Source organism: Schistocerca cancellata, chromosome 3 (assembly GCF_023864275.1).
Source record: "Schistocerca cancellata isolate TAMUIC-IGC-003103 chromosome 3, iqSchCanc2.1, whole genome shotgun sequence".
Classification (NCBI taxonomy): Eukaryota; Metazoa; Arthropoda; class Insecta; order Orthoptera; family Acrididae; genus Schistocerca; species Schistocerca cancellata.
In genome coordinates this window covers 603,325,889-603,339,927 of record NC_064628.1, presented here as the reverse complement: position 1 = coordinate 603,339,927, position 14,039 = coordinate 603,325,889, and the positions used below count along the sequence as shown (strand labels likewise).

The 14,039-nt window shown below is 44.0% G+C and overlaps 1 protein-coding gene across 2 annotated transcripts in view; it reads right to left on the bottom strand.

The window, feature by feature from the left end:
- LOC126176844 (uncharacterized) overlaps nt 1–14,039 on the bottom strand; it is a 46,535-nt gene that overhangs the window by 16,600 nt on the left and 15,896 nt on the right. Inside the window, exons 1-2 of one of the 2 annotated variants that reach the window (XM_049924029.1) lie at nt 11,905–12,324; nt 7,295–7,549 (exon numbers count right to left, since the gene is read on the bottom strand). The exons of the other annotated variant lie outside the window; for it this stretch is intronic. Coding sequence (XP_049779986.1) covers nt 7,295–7,549; nt 11,905–12,270 — 621 coding nt within the window. The 5' untranslated portion in view covers nt 12,271–12,324. Of the gene's footprint in view, nt 1–7,294; nt 7,550–11,904; nt 12,325–14,039 lie in introns of those variants that run through there. 2 annotated transcript variants of the gene reach the window in all.

Sequence of the window (14,039 nt, the reverse complement as noted above, 5' to 3'; positions counted from 1 at the left end):
ACAGGCAAGAGGGCTAACCGAAGTCAAGAGTCCAGATGGGAACAGTAAATTATTAAGTTCACGTCGTCGTTCCCGGATCATGCTAAATGTAGTTTCTAACCAGACACTGAAACAGGTGACCATATTGTACGGTACAATCAAACTTTCAACATTAAAGTAAATTTCGAACATAAATATCAACAGTTAGAACACGAAGGTTAACGTTTAATTGAAAATGAAATGCAAGGTCCAATGCGTCCGCTATTAACTTAAAACATAGGAGCATGGGATATTTGTCGAATTCAGCACCATCTACACGAATAGGAAATAAGGGCTTGGTAAACCGTGCATATGTGTTTACGTAGTATCAGAATATGCATTAAAATAAAGGGAGGGGGGGATTCCCATTCGAAAATATAAGGTTGATCCCACCCACGCAGGAATGGTGGTTAGGAGGTAGCGAGTTGTAGTACAGACAGATGTCCCCTTTACTAATATTAACATTTTGACGTAGAAATATTTTTTCTCGTACGATTCGTCGCTTCTGTTGTCTCAGGATAAAGCAAACGCTCTTTATACGTCAACAACACTAGATCATACATGATAAACCCTGCAGTAAGTACCACTCAGATTTCCAGAACCTTCTCCGTATAGTGCCAGCAGACTTTCAATCATGCAAGTGCTTCATTATATCCCAATTCAGCTTTTTTGTTTCTTAATGTTATATTGTTGTGCAAGAAGAATTTTAGTGTCTTCATAGTGGAAATTTATTCGTCCTTCAAGAAGTACTTGTCCATGTACAGTCGTTATTGTAGTCTCAGAATAGGTTCATTGTATTTCAAGAAGTTTCACTGCTATGTTGGCCTTAAGGAAATTTTTTTCCCAGAAGAATTTCATTACTTGTCGAAGGAGCAGGTTAATATTTCCCCAAGATGTTTTTATTTCTTGTTGAGGAAGTTATTCATCATCACCATTACTTACATTTTCTCTCAGGAAAAGGTTTTCTTTTCAAAATATGTAGCTTAGGTAGTGTGGACGATGCTTTTGGACAGATTTCCCGAAATAAAATGTACCTCAAACAACATGTTTGAGCCAACTAGGGCGTATTTATGGCGAGGTTTACCAAATTATGGAAAGAGATAAAAGAAGGAACCGAAAAAACGAAAGGAAGGATAACTGAGCTGTCTGTGGATCTGACTGCCATGGAGGATACTTGTATCATTCCGGGTTTATTTCCCTGTTAGGAGGATTCAGCCGCATGAGCATAACTGAGGAGCTGCTGGAATGACGAGCAGTGACTGCAAGGTGTGGAAAGCTGGCAACGGCTCAGAGGGCCGCGTGCTGAGCCCATGCCCATCCATACCTCAGTGGATGGCACAGTGGTCACTCAGCATCTGGTAGTTCCCCGGGCGTGATACAGGACCTGCTTTTTGTAACCCTTCAGAAACCACGAGTTGCTTCCCCCACATAGGCACGGCCGTATAGGCACAGTTGTTGCTGTACACGCGTATGCATTCACATTACCAAAGTCCGTTTCCTTTTAAGTTTTTTCCACATCTTCACCTTATCATTAAGATATTCACATACTTTATTAGTGCTGCTTGCCAGAAATCTAGGATCTGTTGCTTCCTGGCGTGGAACACTGTGAAATACCACCAAAATTTCACAAATGATAATCGTATTTCCCAGTGTTCCGTTTTCGTGCCGTTTAAACCCATTCTCTGCCTCTTCCTATCTTTTATAAACTTAGTAGGCAGACGCTTACTACTGTCGCCCGTTCCCCAGCGTCGTATCAACTACTCCTGTACACCCAGCGTCGTATCAACTACTCCTGTACACCCAGCGTCGTATCAACTACTCCTGTACACCGAAACAGGCGTCAAAATCCTTCACAACTGACGAGCACTTTTTTTCCAAAACCCTTAATCACTGTCTTTCTAATTGCGATATGACACCCTTTCCGGCGTCGTTCCGCTTCTTGGAGAAGAAAACGGACATTGCCTACCATCCTAAAATATGTAGCTTTTATCCTCAAAACACGAGTTGCAACATAGTCGCAGCAAAAATCCACAGTGACGCGGAATAGGCTTCTTATGTTTATCCAACTTGCGAGAAACAGTATTTTACACCAGTTTACTAAGTTCAGTCTATGAAGCCGATCTTGCAACGTCAAATCCCAATCACCGATGAACAGCGTAATTTTTCTGAACCTGTTTCGAAACACCGTTTTCCTTTTCTTTTTTTTTCAGAAAGGAAAAATTGCAACCACATTCTCGGAAATTTTCTCTCTTACATCAGTGTCAATGTGTCTACGAGTGCGCATTTTACATCTTTTAAAATGGCGCTCTGAAAGGGTTGGAAAATAACCACTTAATAGTATTATCTCTTGCATGGGACAAAAATCGTTTGAGACACAAACTTCTTTAAATGTGATAATAGACTGAAGCGACGGTAGCTAAATCTGGTGGATTAGACGACTGCTACAACAACCAGCGCTAAAAGTGCCAATTCCCTTTGGAGCGAAGTATACAATCCCAATGCCATATGAGCCGTCCTTTTTATTCTAGTCCATACATCATGTACATTTGCCAGATTCCATTCAAAGTCAATTGAATTCTTTTTGAAACTGTCCACACATTCCTGAGAAATTATTTTTCTCGATTGGTTTTTGTCAGAATTCAGCAAATGTGACACTCATCTGGCAAAAAAATTACTCACGTAGTAAATTCTATTTGTGAGTCGCCAAATACCTGTATACTTTCGGTTTGTTTTCGTCTATGGCTTTAGTTTTCGGACTTTACACCAACGGTTCACTTTTAGTTCAAAATGGCTCTGAGCACTATGGGACTTAACTTCTGAGGTCATCAGTCCCCTAGAACTTAGAACTACTTAAACCTAACTAACCTAAGGACGTCACACACATCCATGCCCGAGGCAGGATTCGAACCGGCGACAGTAGCGGTCGCGCAGTTCCAGGCTGTAGCGCCTAGAACCGTTCGGACACTGAGGCCTGTTTCACTTTTAGTTGCTCAAAATGAATGAACAGACTCATTACAAGTCGTAAGTAATGATAAATGAATTCCTGTTGCTGATAAACTGCCCAAAACAGAAAATATTTTACTTTCTTACTCACGTAAGTGAGGCACACAATTCTTTTCTTTTAAAAAAGGAAGAAACCACATAAATTAAACCACATCGTAGACTGAAATTTTTAGCCAGCATATACGAAGACAGTAAAAATACAGTCATTTTTGTCACTTCGAGAACGTTTCAGCTTGCCGCCATACAAAAAATATTATCTTTATTTAGGACAGATTATTATGACTGAATTGAGTGAACAAGATGTAACACTAATTTTAAATACATCGTAGAAAATGTTTGTATCGAAACGCTATTGTGTGTAAAGGTATCAAACAGGGTTTTTCATTTCCTGTAAGCGTGATATACAATGACAGATAATGAAGAACTCACATTGTATGTTTAGTCATTTCTGTTGGTGTGATACTCAATGTTTAAACGAGATGAAGAAGAACGTAAAGATATGTTATAAGTAACTCTATTGGCACCTTTTTTTCCTATCCGCTTTAACCCTCAAAATGCCATCCATCATTAGTCGGAGATTTGACAAAAAATGAAGTTGTCTTAGGTTGATAGGTGACACCGGCATCAGACAAACCAAATTAAATGTTCTCCATTATCCTCATGCTAACCCAAGTTGCAGCGAGGTTTCCTTTGACTGTCACTGGCAATCTGTCCTAAGTGTTCCTAACTGTGAGACCCTATGCGTATACATATAAACAATTTCTGTGTGGGCCAAAATATTGGAAATACCCTTCCTAACATTCTCTGACCGCCGCAATCACAGGTTTCTGGGATGTTGCTGCAATGAACGAGGTTCTACATCCTCCCGCCCTGCTCTCATGGGTAGCGTTTTCTGTTAATGATAAGTTGTCTTCCAATGTCGACAGTAACAAAAGGAAAATATTTTTAAACCCCTATACACTGGAAAAGCACCAGTGATTCAGATCAATGAAGTAAAATTCAAATGCAGTTTATCAGTATTAAATTCACAGCCAAATACTTCGCCAATATGGCAGAGCCTACATTGGTCAGACCATAAGCACGATAGATGAAAGTAACATGGAATATGATTGCCACTTTCGCCTTTCGCAGCTCCGCTGGTAAGTAATGGCTGAGCATAATATCCCCATTAGACATTTAAAGGACTATATTTCCACGAAAAAATTCATGTAATAAATTCTAGGTGTGAAATCTACCGAATTATTCCTCGTAATATGACGACACTATGATAGCAGCTTTCATATGGATAAGGCATGAGTACCGCTGATTTCTTTAATTTCTTCACAACGACTAAATTTTAATCGTAATGGAATATCTAGAGACAATTTCATAAGATATGTAACTTAGTTTCAATCCCTCGGTCCGGCAAACTGACAGAAGGCATTCATGTAACGTCACCATTACCCATGCTCCAGTGCCCCTCATAATCAGATGGAGAATTTTTCAAAAGAGGGCGCTAAAGTTGTCAGAAGGCGGCAATGCAATCAAGATCTGTGCACGTGACCAATCGCTCCGGTTTTTCGCATAAACTTAGCGAGGTGCTCCAGCAGTGTCCAGTATGTAACTCACCTGAGTACGACTGACTAATTGTCAGACAAAATATCGTGATGAGATGTTAGCACCATCTGCCTACAGTCCTTAAACCTCAATCATATTAACTAGACCTATGTCCGTAACACATTGTAGGTCACAATGAAAATCCATGTGTCAGAGGAAATTTATTTTCAGCATTACACGTTTGTTTTCATGGAGTACTGTGTTCGATGGTCGATTAATTTTCCCTGTTTTATGACTGAAATATCTTGTCAGGATTCCGTTGACAAGTGTTCCACTAAACAGTTCCATTTTGTTAAAGTCACTAGTTCACCTAGCGTCCTGGTACAATGTTCAGAAAACTGAGATCGTATTTGGCAGCACCAGGGCTTAAATGCCGATTCCGTTGTCTAGGCTACATTTTTCTGTACTTTCACTAATCCACTTAACACGTAGGCTGAGACGATCGTTTCCTTTGACATTCACATTAATTTTGTGGAAAGGAAGGATGTAGTGTAGGATGAACCGTTTCTTACAAAATAAAACAATTAATAATCAAACACACTAATGCTACCACATACAAATTTTGTGGGTTAGGTTAGGTTAAGTTAACACACTAATGCTACCACATACAAATTTTGTGGGTTAGTATCAGACACGGCAAATATATGCTGTCTCTCTGGAAACATCAATTGTAGCTCATCGTGTCCCACACCATACACAGAGGTGGGTGGGGCGAGTGGAGGGGGAGGGGGAGGGGGATGAGGGGGCGGCAATGTGTGTTGGACGAATGCGCTCTGCCAGACAGCGCCCACTAGGTCTACGTCGTAAGCGCAAACGACCATCACCTGCATGAAGGCAGAATCTGCTTTCATCGCTGAAGACTACAGCGCGCCATTCCGTCTTCCAAGTGATGCTCTGACAGCCCCAGTCGAGCCGTAAACATCGATTCTGTGGCATGACTGGAAGGCGGGCTAGAGGTGTGCACAGTCCCGCTGCCACTTAACTTCGTGTTGACACGTCTGAGCTCACAGCCCCCACTGTCTGTGTTGTAATAGCCGTACGATCTGCCGCTGCTGCCCTTACAATACGAAGGTTCTGGATGGGCATCTGTGTTGCGTGGACTTTAAGAACCTCGTCTACGGTTGTGAGAGCGTTCACAAGATCACTGATACGAGCGTCGTTGCACAGCTGACTCAGCAGGTCCAACGTCTGTGGTAGTTCTCCGAAATGACCATTCCGTCACTCGGAGGGCCACGATTTGACCCCTCTCAAACTTGCTCAGTTGGCGGTAGGAAGTACGAGTGCATCTCCGTGGCATGGTTGGCCGCTTGCTTCACATGTCTGCACCATACTGAGCCCTCTGGCTCTGGGAGCTACGCGTCTACGCTATCTGTTGGTGAACAACGTTGGAACCTTTGTCAGTACATCTATTATACCTTGAGTGGCATATGCTGCCGTGCGAACCAAATCGGCATCGTCTTTCCAGGTGCTTTTTTCTGGCAGTATATTAACTACCCGACATTAATAACGTATGTGTGTGTGAGATTTGTAAAACTAATATACAGTCAGGCAAATGGCAACAAGCTATACACAAATATATTTAATATTCACATTTCAGTAGTTTTGCCACTGGTCTTTACCATCGCGAATGGAACATAAATCTCTACCGGAATCTTTTATAACCAAAACCATATTTCATTCTCACTTGTAAAGAGTACAGAAGTGAAGGTATAAGCAGTTTTAAGATTTTAGGAACGTCCCCCCTACTACTTCTTCTTTCTCCACACTAGCACTGAACAGATACATACTCCTATGTCTGTATGATGATGTTTATCCGAATTCAGTTTGGAATGAAAATTTTTTCTAGAAGAAAAAGTAGCTGGCTTTCTGTCCCTCGCTGGGTACGCTCTTGGATGGGGTAATATACTGTGATTCTGAAAGTACAGGTCACTTATGTGGAGTTGCATACGATCGGAAAGGTTTCTTCTCCACTGACGAACTTGTCAAGTGTGCCACTTCATCCCATGTAAATATGCTCCATACGGGAAATTTGCACCACATGCCCGAATGATGCCCTGCTAGCTGCCGAGTGGTATCGCTGGGTTCACCAAACTGCCTATGCCAAAATCACAACGGATGTTTCCTGGTAACCGAGGTCCTTATGCTACACTGTCGACCCAGTAGCATGTGAAAAATACAGCGCTTCCAAAAGCAGTAAGATGGCGAATTCCATGCTCGACCGCTTCGTTTCGCCTTCAAAAACAACGAGCTTTTATTGACCGTCTGGCCATACTCCCCGTATTGACTGTTGCACCAATGACCAGTACAAATTCTGACGTCATGTCAGTCACATGACACTCCGAACCACTCATTTCGCTATGATGACTTAATCTCTCCTTCAGCTGTCTCTTCTTCAGCTGCTCACGGGAGTATTTTTACGTTCTTTCTGAAACGCACTGGGGACATAAAAATAATCTTAGTATTGTTAACTGCCACTTCACGGTATTACAACTAAACAGCTCACCTACAGCACGTACTTTGTCAGTGGATAGTTACCAAGTTTAATTCATGTAGTGATCTTAGAATAATGCCTTGGCAAGAAACTCTGCAGTGACAAGTACAGATGTGTCGCTACACGGACAGTACGAATATTTAAGTAATTTGCGAAATGCTACTTCAATATATTACAGCATCGTACCTTGATCTTCCTACAGGAGTCTCCGATTAGCTCGTATCCAACTGGACAATGTTTTGGTAGTGTTACTAGCCTCACAAAAAGAGGGGTCAGACACATTCCAAATTTAAACCTAGAACCCTCTGGGCACATTGTACGCTCCGCTGACTTCCCTGTAGGCTGAGTGGTCAGGGTGCCAATTGTAGCGGCGACTACGGGTTCGAGCAGCTTCTCAGACATGGGTGCGGGTTGTGGATCAGCTGATCCAGACCGTGTTCCCTGTAGTTACAAAAACATGTTTACAATCTTGAGAAAGACACGACAATGCATTGAAATACGTAAATTCACATGAAATAAGTAAGTGTACATGAAACGGTGAATGAAGCGTGATTCGAAACACATACTCGTACATGGTTATAGGAGTCAACTTCGATTCTCACCATTATCTGACCAGAATCTAAGTAAAGCTAAAAAGAGAACTGAACAGTGATGCAACAAGAGCACTCAAATATAGGATAAAAGACTTTATGCTCAGTAGGTATGACAGAAGAAATATCAATCTCAATATGATAAACGTGTAAATTACCCTGCTGACTGGAAAGAAAAAATATTGTCTTTGTTGGAATGAAATCGGTGACAAGCTATTAATCGAAAAAGCTAAGAACTGGGAGAAATTGAACAGTAGTGAAGTTCCAATACATTGGTAACAGATTAAATACCAAATTGCTACAGAAAATAATCAAAACTTGGGAGAAATTAAACGTTACCGGAATGTCAAATGTCAGTACAAGTTCTACGAGTACAGCAGTAATTAATGATGAACCTAACAAATACGACACATAACAATTGTAAAGAAAAAATTGAAATGAGCGTTTGGCGTCATTGGCCGGGAGGCCCCTTGCGTGGCAGGTCCGGCCGCCATGGTGCAGGTCTTATTACATTCGACGCCACATTGTGCGACCTGCGCGCCATATGGGGATGAAATGGTGTTGAATACATCACAGCTCCCAGTCCCTGAGAGGAGAAAACCCCCGACTCAGCCGGGAATCGAACCCGTGCCCGTTGGACGGCAATCCGCCACGCTGAACACTATTTTTTTATCTATTAATCTCATTTTGTTCGTTTTAGTTCGTTGCATCTGCTCGGGGCGGACGACGCAAGACACCCGTTTCAGTTCGTCGTTGATCCATTAACTCAGTTTCTTTTATTACATTACAGAGGGCAGCTAACCCTCCGACCGAACACGCTGAGAGACCATGCCGGCAAACCACTCAACTATCGGGGCGGATATTGTAAAGAATACAAAACGAACTGTAGTTATAAGAGCGAAGGACATGAAAAAACATGCAGTTGTTGAGAAGGGTTGAGACAAGGTTGTAGCATACCTTCTATATTATTCAGTCTGTACGCTGGGTAATCAATTAGTGAAACCAAGGAGAAATTTGGAGAGGGAATTAAAGTTCAGATAGAAAAAGAAAAATTATAATTTGAATATCAGCAAAAGTAATACAAGCGTAATGGAGTGTAATGAAATTAAGTCTGATGATACTGTAGGAGAATTTTAGGAAGTGAGACACTAAAAGTAGTAGATATTCCTTTCTGGGCAGCAAAAATCGGAGGATGGTAAAAGAACGTAAAACAGAAAATGCAGAGTGCATAAGAAAAAGTGAAATTTGTTAACATCGAATATAAATTTAAGTTTTAGGAAGGTAATCCTCAGGATATTTCTCTGGATTGTAGCCTTGTATGGTAAGGGAATGAGGATTGTCAGCAGCGCATACAGAAAGAGAGTAGTTGCTTTTGATATGTGATGCTGTAGAACAATGCTGCTGATTTAACTGGTAAGTCAAATAAATTATGAGGAGTTATGGAATATAATAATAGAAGAAACAAATGTATGCCACTGTTTGAGTGAAAGAAGGGATCAGTTGCTAGCACACATGCTGCACCATAAAGATAAATCGAAATGCATATTTAAAGAAAGTGGTCCCCACACAACCTGTGACATTCAAGTACACTCCTGGAAATGGAAAAAAGAACACATTGACACCGGTGTGTCAGACCCACCATACTTGCTCCGGACCCTGCGAGAGGGCTGAACAAGCAATGATCACACGCACGGCACAGCGGACACACCAGGAACCGCGGTGTTGGCCGTCGAATGGCGCTAGCTGCGCAGCATTTGTGCACCGCCGCCGTCAGTGTCAGCCAGTTTGCCGTGGCATACGGAGCTCCATCGCAGTCTTTAACACTGGTAGCATGCCGCGACAGCGTGGACGTGAACCGTATGTGCAGTTGACGGACTTTGAGCGAGGGCGTATAGTGGGCATGCGGGAGGCCGGGTGGATGTACCGCCGAATTGCTCAACACGTGGGGCGTGAGGTCTCCACAGTACATCGATGTTGCCGCCAGTGGTCGGCGGAAGGTGCACGTGCCCGTCGACCTGGGACCGGACCGCAGCGACGCACGGATGCACGCCAAGACCGTAGGATCCTACGTAGTGCCGTAGGGGACCGCACCGCCACTTCCCAGCAAATTAGGGACACTGTTGCTCCTGGGGTATCGGCGAGGACCATTCGCAACCGTCTCCATGAAGCTGGGCTACGGTCCAGCACACCGTTAGGCCGTCTTCCGCTCACGCCCCAACATCGTGCAGCCCGCCTCCAGTGGTGTCGCGACAGGCGTGAATGGAGGGACGAATGGAGACGTGTCGTCTTCAGCGATGAGAGTCGCTTCTGCCTTGGTGCCAATGATGGTCGTATGCGTGGTTGGCGCCGTGCAGGTGAGCGCCACAATCAGGACTGCATACGACCGAGGCACACAGGGCCAACACCCGGCTTCATGGTGTGGGGAGCGATCTCCTACACTGGCCGTACACCACTGGTGATCGTCGAGGGGACACTGAATAGTGCACGGTACATCCAAACCGTCATCGAACCCATCGTTCTACCATTCCTAGACCGGCAAGAGAACTTGCTGTTCCAACAGGACAATGCACGTCCGCATGTATCCCGTGCTACCCAACGCGCTCTAGAAGGTGTAAGTCAACTACCCTGGCCAGCAAGATCTCCGGATCTGTCCCCCATTGAGCATGTTTGGGACTGGATGAAGCGTCGTCTCACGCGGTCTGCACGTCCAGCACGAACACTGGTCCAACTGAGGCGCCAGGTGGAAATGGCATGGGAAGCCGTTCCACAGGACTACATCCAGCATCTCTACGATCGTCTCCATGGGAGAATAGCAGCCTGCATTGCTGCGAAAGGTGGATATTCACTGTACTAGTGCCGACATTGTGCATGCTCTGTTGCCTGTGTCTTTGTGTCTGTGGTTCTGTCAGTGTGATCATGTGATGTATCTGACCCCAGGAATGTGTCATTAAAGTTTCCCCTTCCTGGGACAATGAATTCACGGTGTTCTTATTTCAATTTCCAGGAGTGTATTTTTATAGCGTCCATTATAGCTCTCGCACATCCTTCCAATTACGTAAAAATGGGAGTAAACCTCTTATGTTACTTCATGTCCCACGCTCGACTCACTGATGTAAGAGCTTGTAAAGCTACTATATGCGGATTGCTGATTTCTAATCGATTAACATCGGGTGGTTTAGCGGCGATTCGAAGTGCTGTAGGAATGTAATCGAACAGCCTTGCGAATACTGCTGTTTTCATTTTGGAAAACGGGGGTTTCCACAGAATATTCATCATGAAGACGTAAAAGAAAAGGCAACAATTGGTCAGGATGGTTCATGTTCAGAGCGCCCTAAACGAATGAGCAAAAGTCATAGTACGAAAAACACTGCCAAAATATCATAGAACCGCCTCCGTAATGAACGGACCTCCTACAAACTGCAAGTTAAATGCCTCAATGGGCCGCGATATCTGAAAATAGAATGTATGGCAATTCTTTGGGCCACAGTGCACGTCTTCCTGTCGGCTACTGTCTTTGTTATTTGACCCGTGGAAGACGCAAATCTTTATGTGATGCTGCTAGAAACGGCTGTCCGAGAGGTACCCGAATCTTGATATCTATTTCATCCTTCGCAGTGTTCCCTTGGAAACTGGTTTAAATAGACCAAATTCACTGTCGGAGTGAAACCGACCGTCCTTCAGAAGTCGTCATCCTCGTCTCCAGTCCCTGTCGATGAGGATCTTTGTGCGACCACTGTTCTTAGGCAGTATTACATGGATGCGAGTGGCACACCTGTGGCACAAAATTCTTTATTGACATGTTGCACAGCCCGCGGTTGTACACGAACAAATAAGAAAACTACATTCATGGTGTAACGATGGGCACGTCCAAACACGGTAGCTGATTTCCGTCATGCTGTCAAGCCTTTACATCGAGCTATCTTACTGCACTGGACATGATTTACATCAGTCGTGATTACATGACAGACTGGTACCAGTTCTATACCCCCCCCCCCCCCCCCAGCGCCTGCGTGTCCTTCTATAAGGAATGACTAATATTTTGTCTAAGGTTTTTTTTTCATTTAATATCGCGAGGACATTCAAGCTAGTTTCATCCAAGTGAAAGGAAATTAACGGTACCAGTGTTGAAAAACACCACTAGATATTATCACACCAATGTTTGTAACAGTCAGCTAGTCTCTAGGTGGTTATTTCTCGTCAACTGACCTTTAGCAGCTTCCTGCAGCGCCCTCTGACACGCACGAAGCCATCACGGCATCTCTCGCGTGAATAAAATATTGTAGGCTCCGGGTTAGGTGTTGTTGTCGGTGCGAAAAACGGATCTCCTCCCAAAGTCGGGGTAGGCTCTGCTGTAGTTGTCAAAAAGCTACGTTGCTGGCCATGCGTCCACATTCTCCGGCACCGTCCTGCTACCATAACGTACCCATCTCGACATCTTGTGGGGATGAATACGAAGGTAGCGGTTGGCTCTGGTGTGGTAGCGGCTGAGGTAGTGGTTGTCTCTTCCCGAGTCTGTGCCGCTGCTGCTGTCACAGACAACAGGAGGAACAAGTGGCAGGCCTGCAGTGACATGGCTCTCGTCAACCGTGCGAGGATGTGTGTTGGAACTGGGCATCGGCGTAAGAGCTCGTCTCGTGTATCCAAGAACCGGAAAACGATATTTCTCCACCGACCTAACATCTCGAAACAAGGAAAGCCACATCCTCTTGTGTAGGAACACTTCCAGGAAATATTGCGATCATCCAGATATAGCCTCGGACTGTCAGCCGATTTCGTAGTCTTCGACGGGATACAATCATCTGCAGCACTGAAACGTGAAAATATCTTAGTGAAATCTCTAACAGGTTTCGGCACCAGTGTGCTGCATTCACACCCCCTCTGTTCGATTCTTGGTGGACGCCGGACTCTTGTGATAACAGAACAATCTATGAAATTTCCATTCAGTGTTCAGAGACTTACAGATAGAGAGATCAGCCCCTGATTAGATGGAAATGTTACACTTGGTGACCATTTCAGAGGTGGAAGCTATTACGTGTCACCTAGTCTCACCTACATCTTGCATCATCGATTAGACAATTGTAAACAATACTGTGTTACACAGTTAATAAAGTAATATAATCTGAGAAGTCGCATATTAAGCGTAAAACATCGTGGAAGTGGTGGTGGTATAGTGATGATGATGATGATGATGATGATGGAGAAAGTTTTCCGCACCCCCTTGAATATTTGTGCCCGAACTAGAGCATTGGAAGACAATTTAGTTTCTCACCTTGCTGTGCTACGATCATAGTAAATAATTTTCCCTCTATAAGCAGTTTTCAAGTGCTCACTCACGCGATTTGCGTTGTCCGTTACGATGTCCTCGTATTTTACAAAATTACCCTGTGTGGGTGGGTGCAATGCATGTCCCTCGTGTTCATACGTGGTGTGGTAACCTCGGACGATGTCTTAACCACATTAACAACACTACAACCTACCCTAATCGCATACGTAAGTAGCTTCGTGGTTGTGGTATGCGATAATAAAATAGTAAAGCGTTTATCCGATTTTAGTGGTAAAGACCCGTGATCTAGGGGTAGTATCTTCGGTCCCGTGTTCGAATCCCGCCACTGCTTAAATTTTGATTAATAATCAGCATTAGTCGCCGAAGGCATCCGATATGAGAAGTCACCCCTCATTGTTTCAACGGCCTTGTCAAAGAGGGCAGCAGAGCGGACAGAGGTTCAGGGCACTCTCTTTTCCTACGGGTGGGAAACTGCCCTAAAGGCTGAAGAATCAGCAATGATCAACGGCATGAGGATGCAGAAGTCAATGTAAACCACTGCATTAACGACATGTAACGTGTATCCACAGGACATGTGACCTGTAATTGAAGAAGTGTCATGACGATCTCTTCATTCGCAAAAGATTCCGGAATAGTCTCCCATTCGGATCACAGGGAGGGGACTGCCAAAGGGGAGGATACCATGAGAAAAAGATTCAATAATCAAAGAATGGATAACGTTCTCCGAGTCGAGGCGTGGAAAGTCAGAAGCTTGAACGTGGTAGGGAAACTAGAGAATCTGAAAAGGGAAATGGAAAGGCTCAGTCTAGTCAGTGAAGGAAACTGGAGAAAAGACAGGGATTTCTAGTCAGATCAGTATAGGGTAATATCAACAGCAGCAGAAAACGGTGCAACAGGAGTAGGATTCCTTATGAATAGGAAGGTAGGGCAGAGAGTGTGTTACTGTGAACAGTTCAGTGACAGAACGAGATTTTCACTCTGCAGCGGAGTGAGCGCTGATATGAAACTTTCTGGCAGATTAAAACTGTGTGCCGGACTGAGACTCGAACTCGGGATG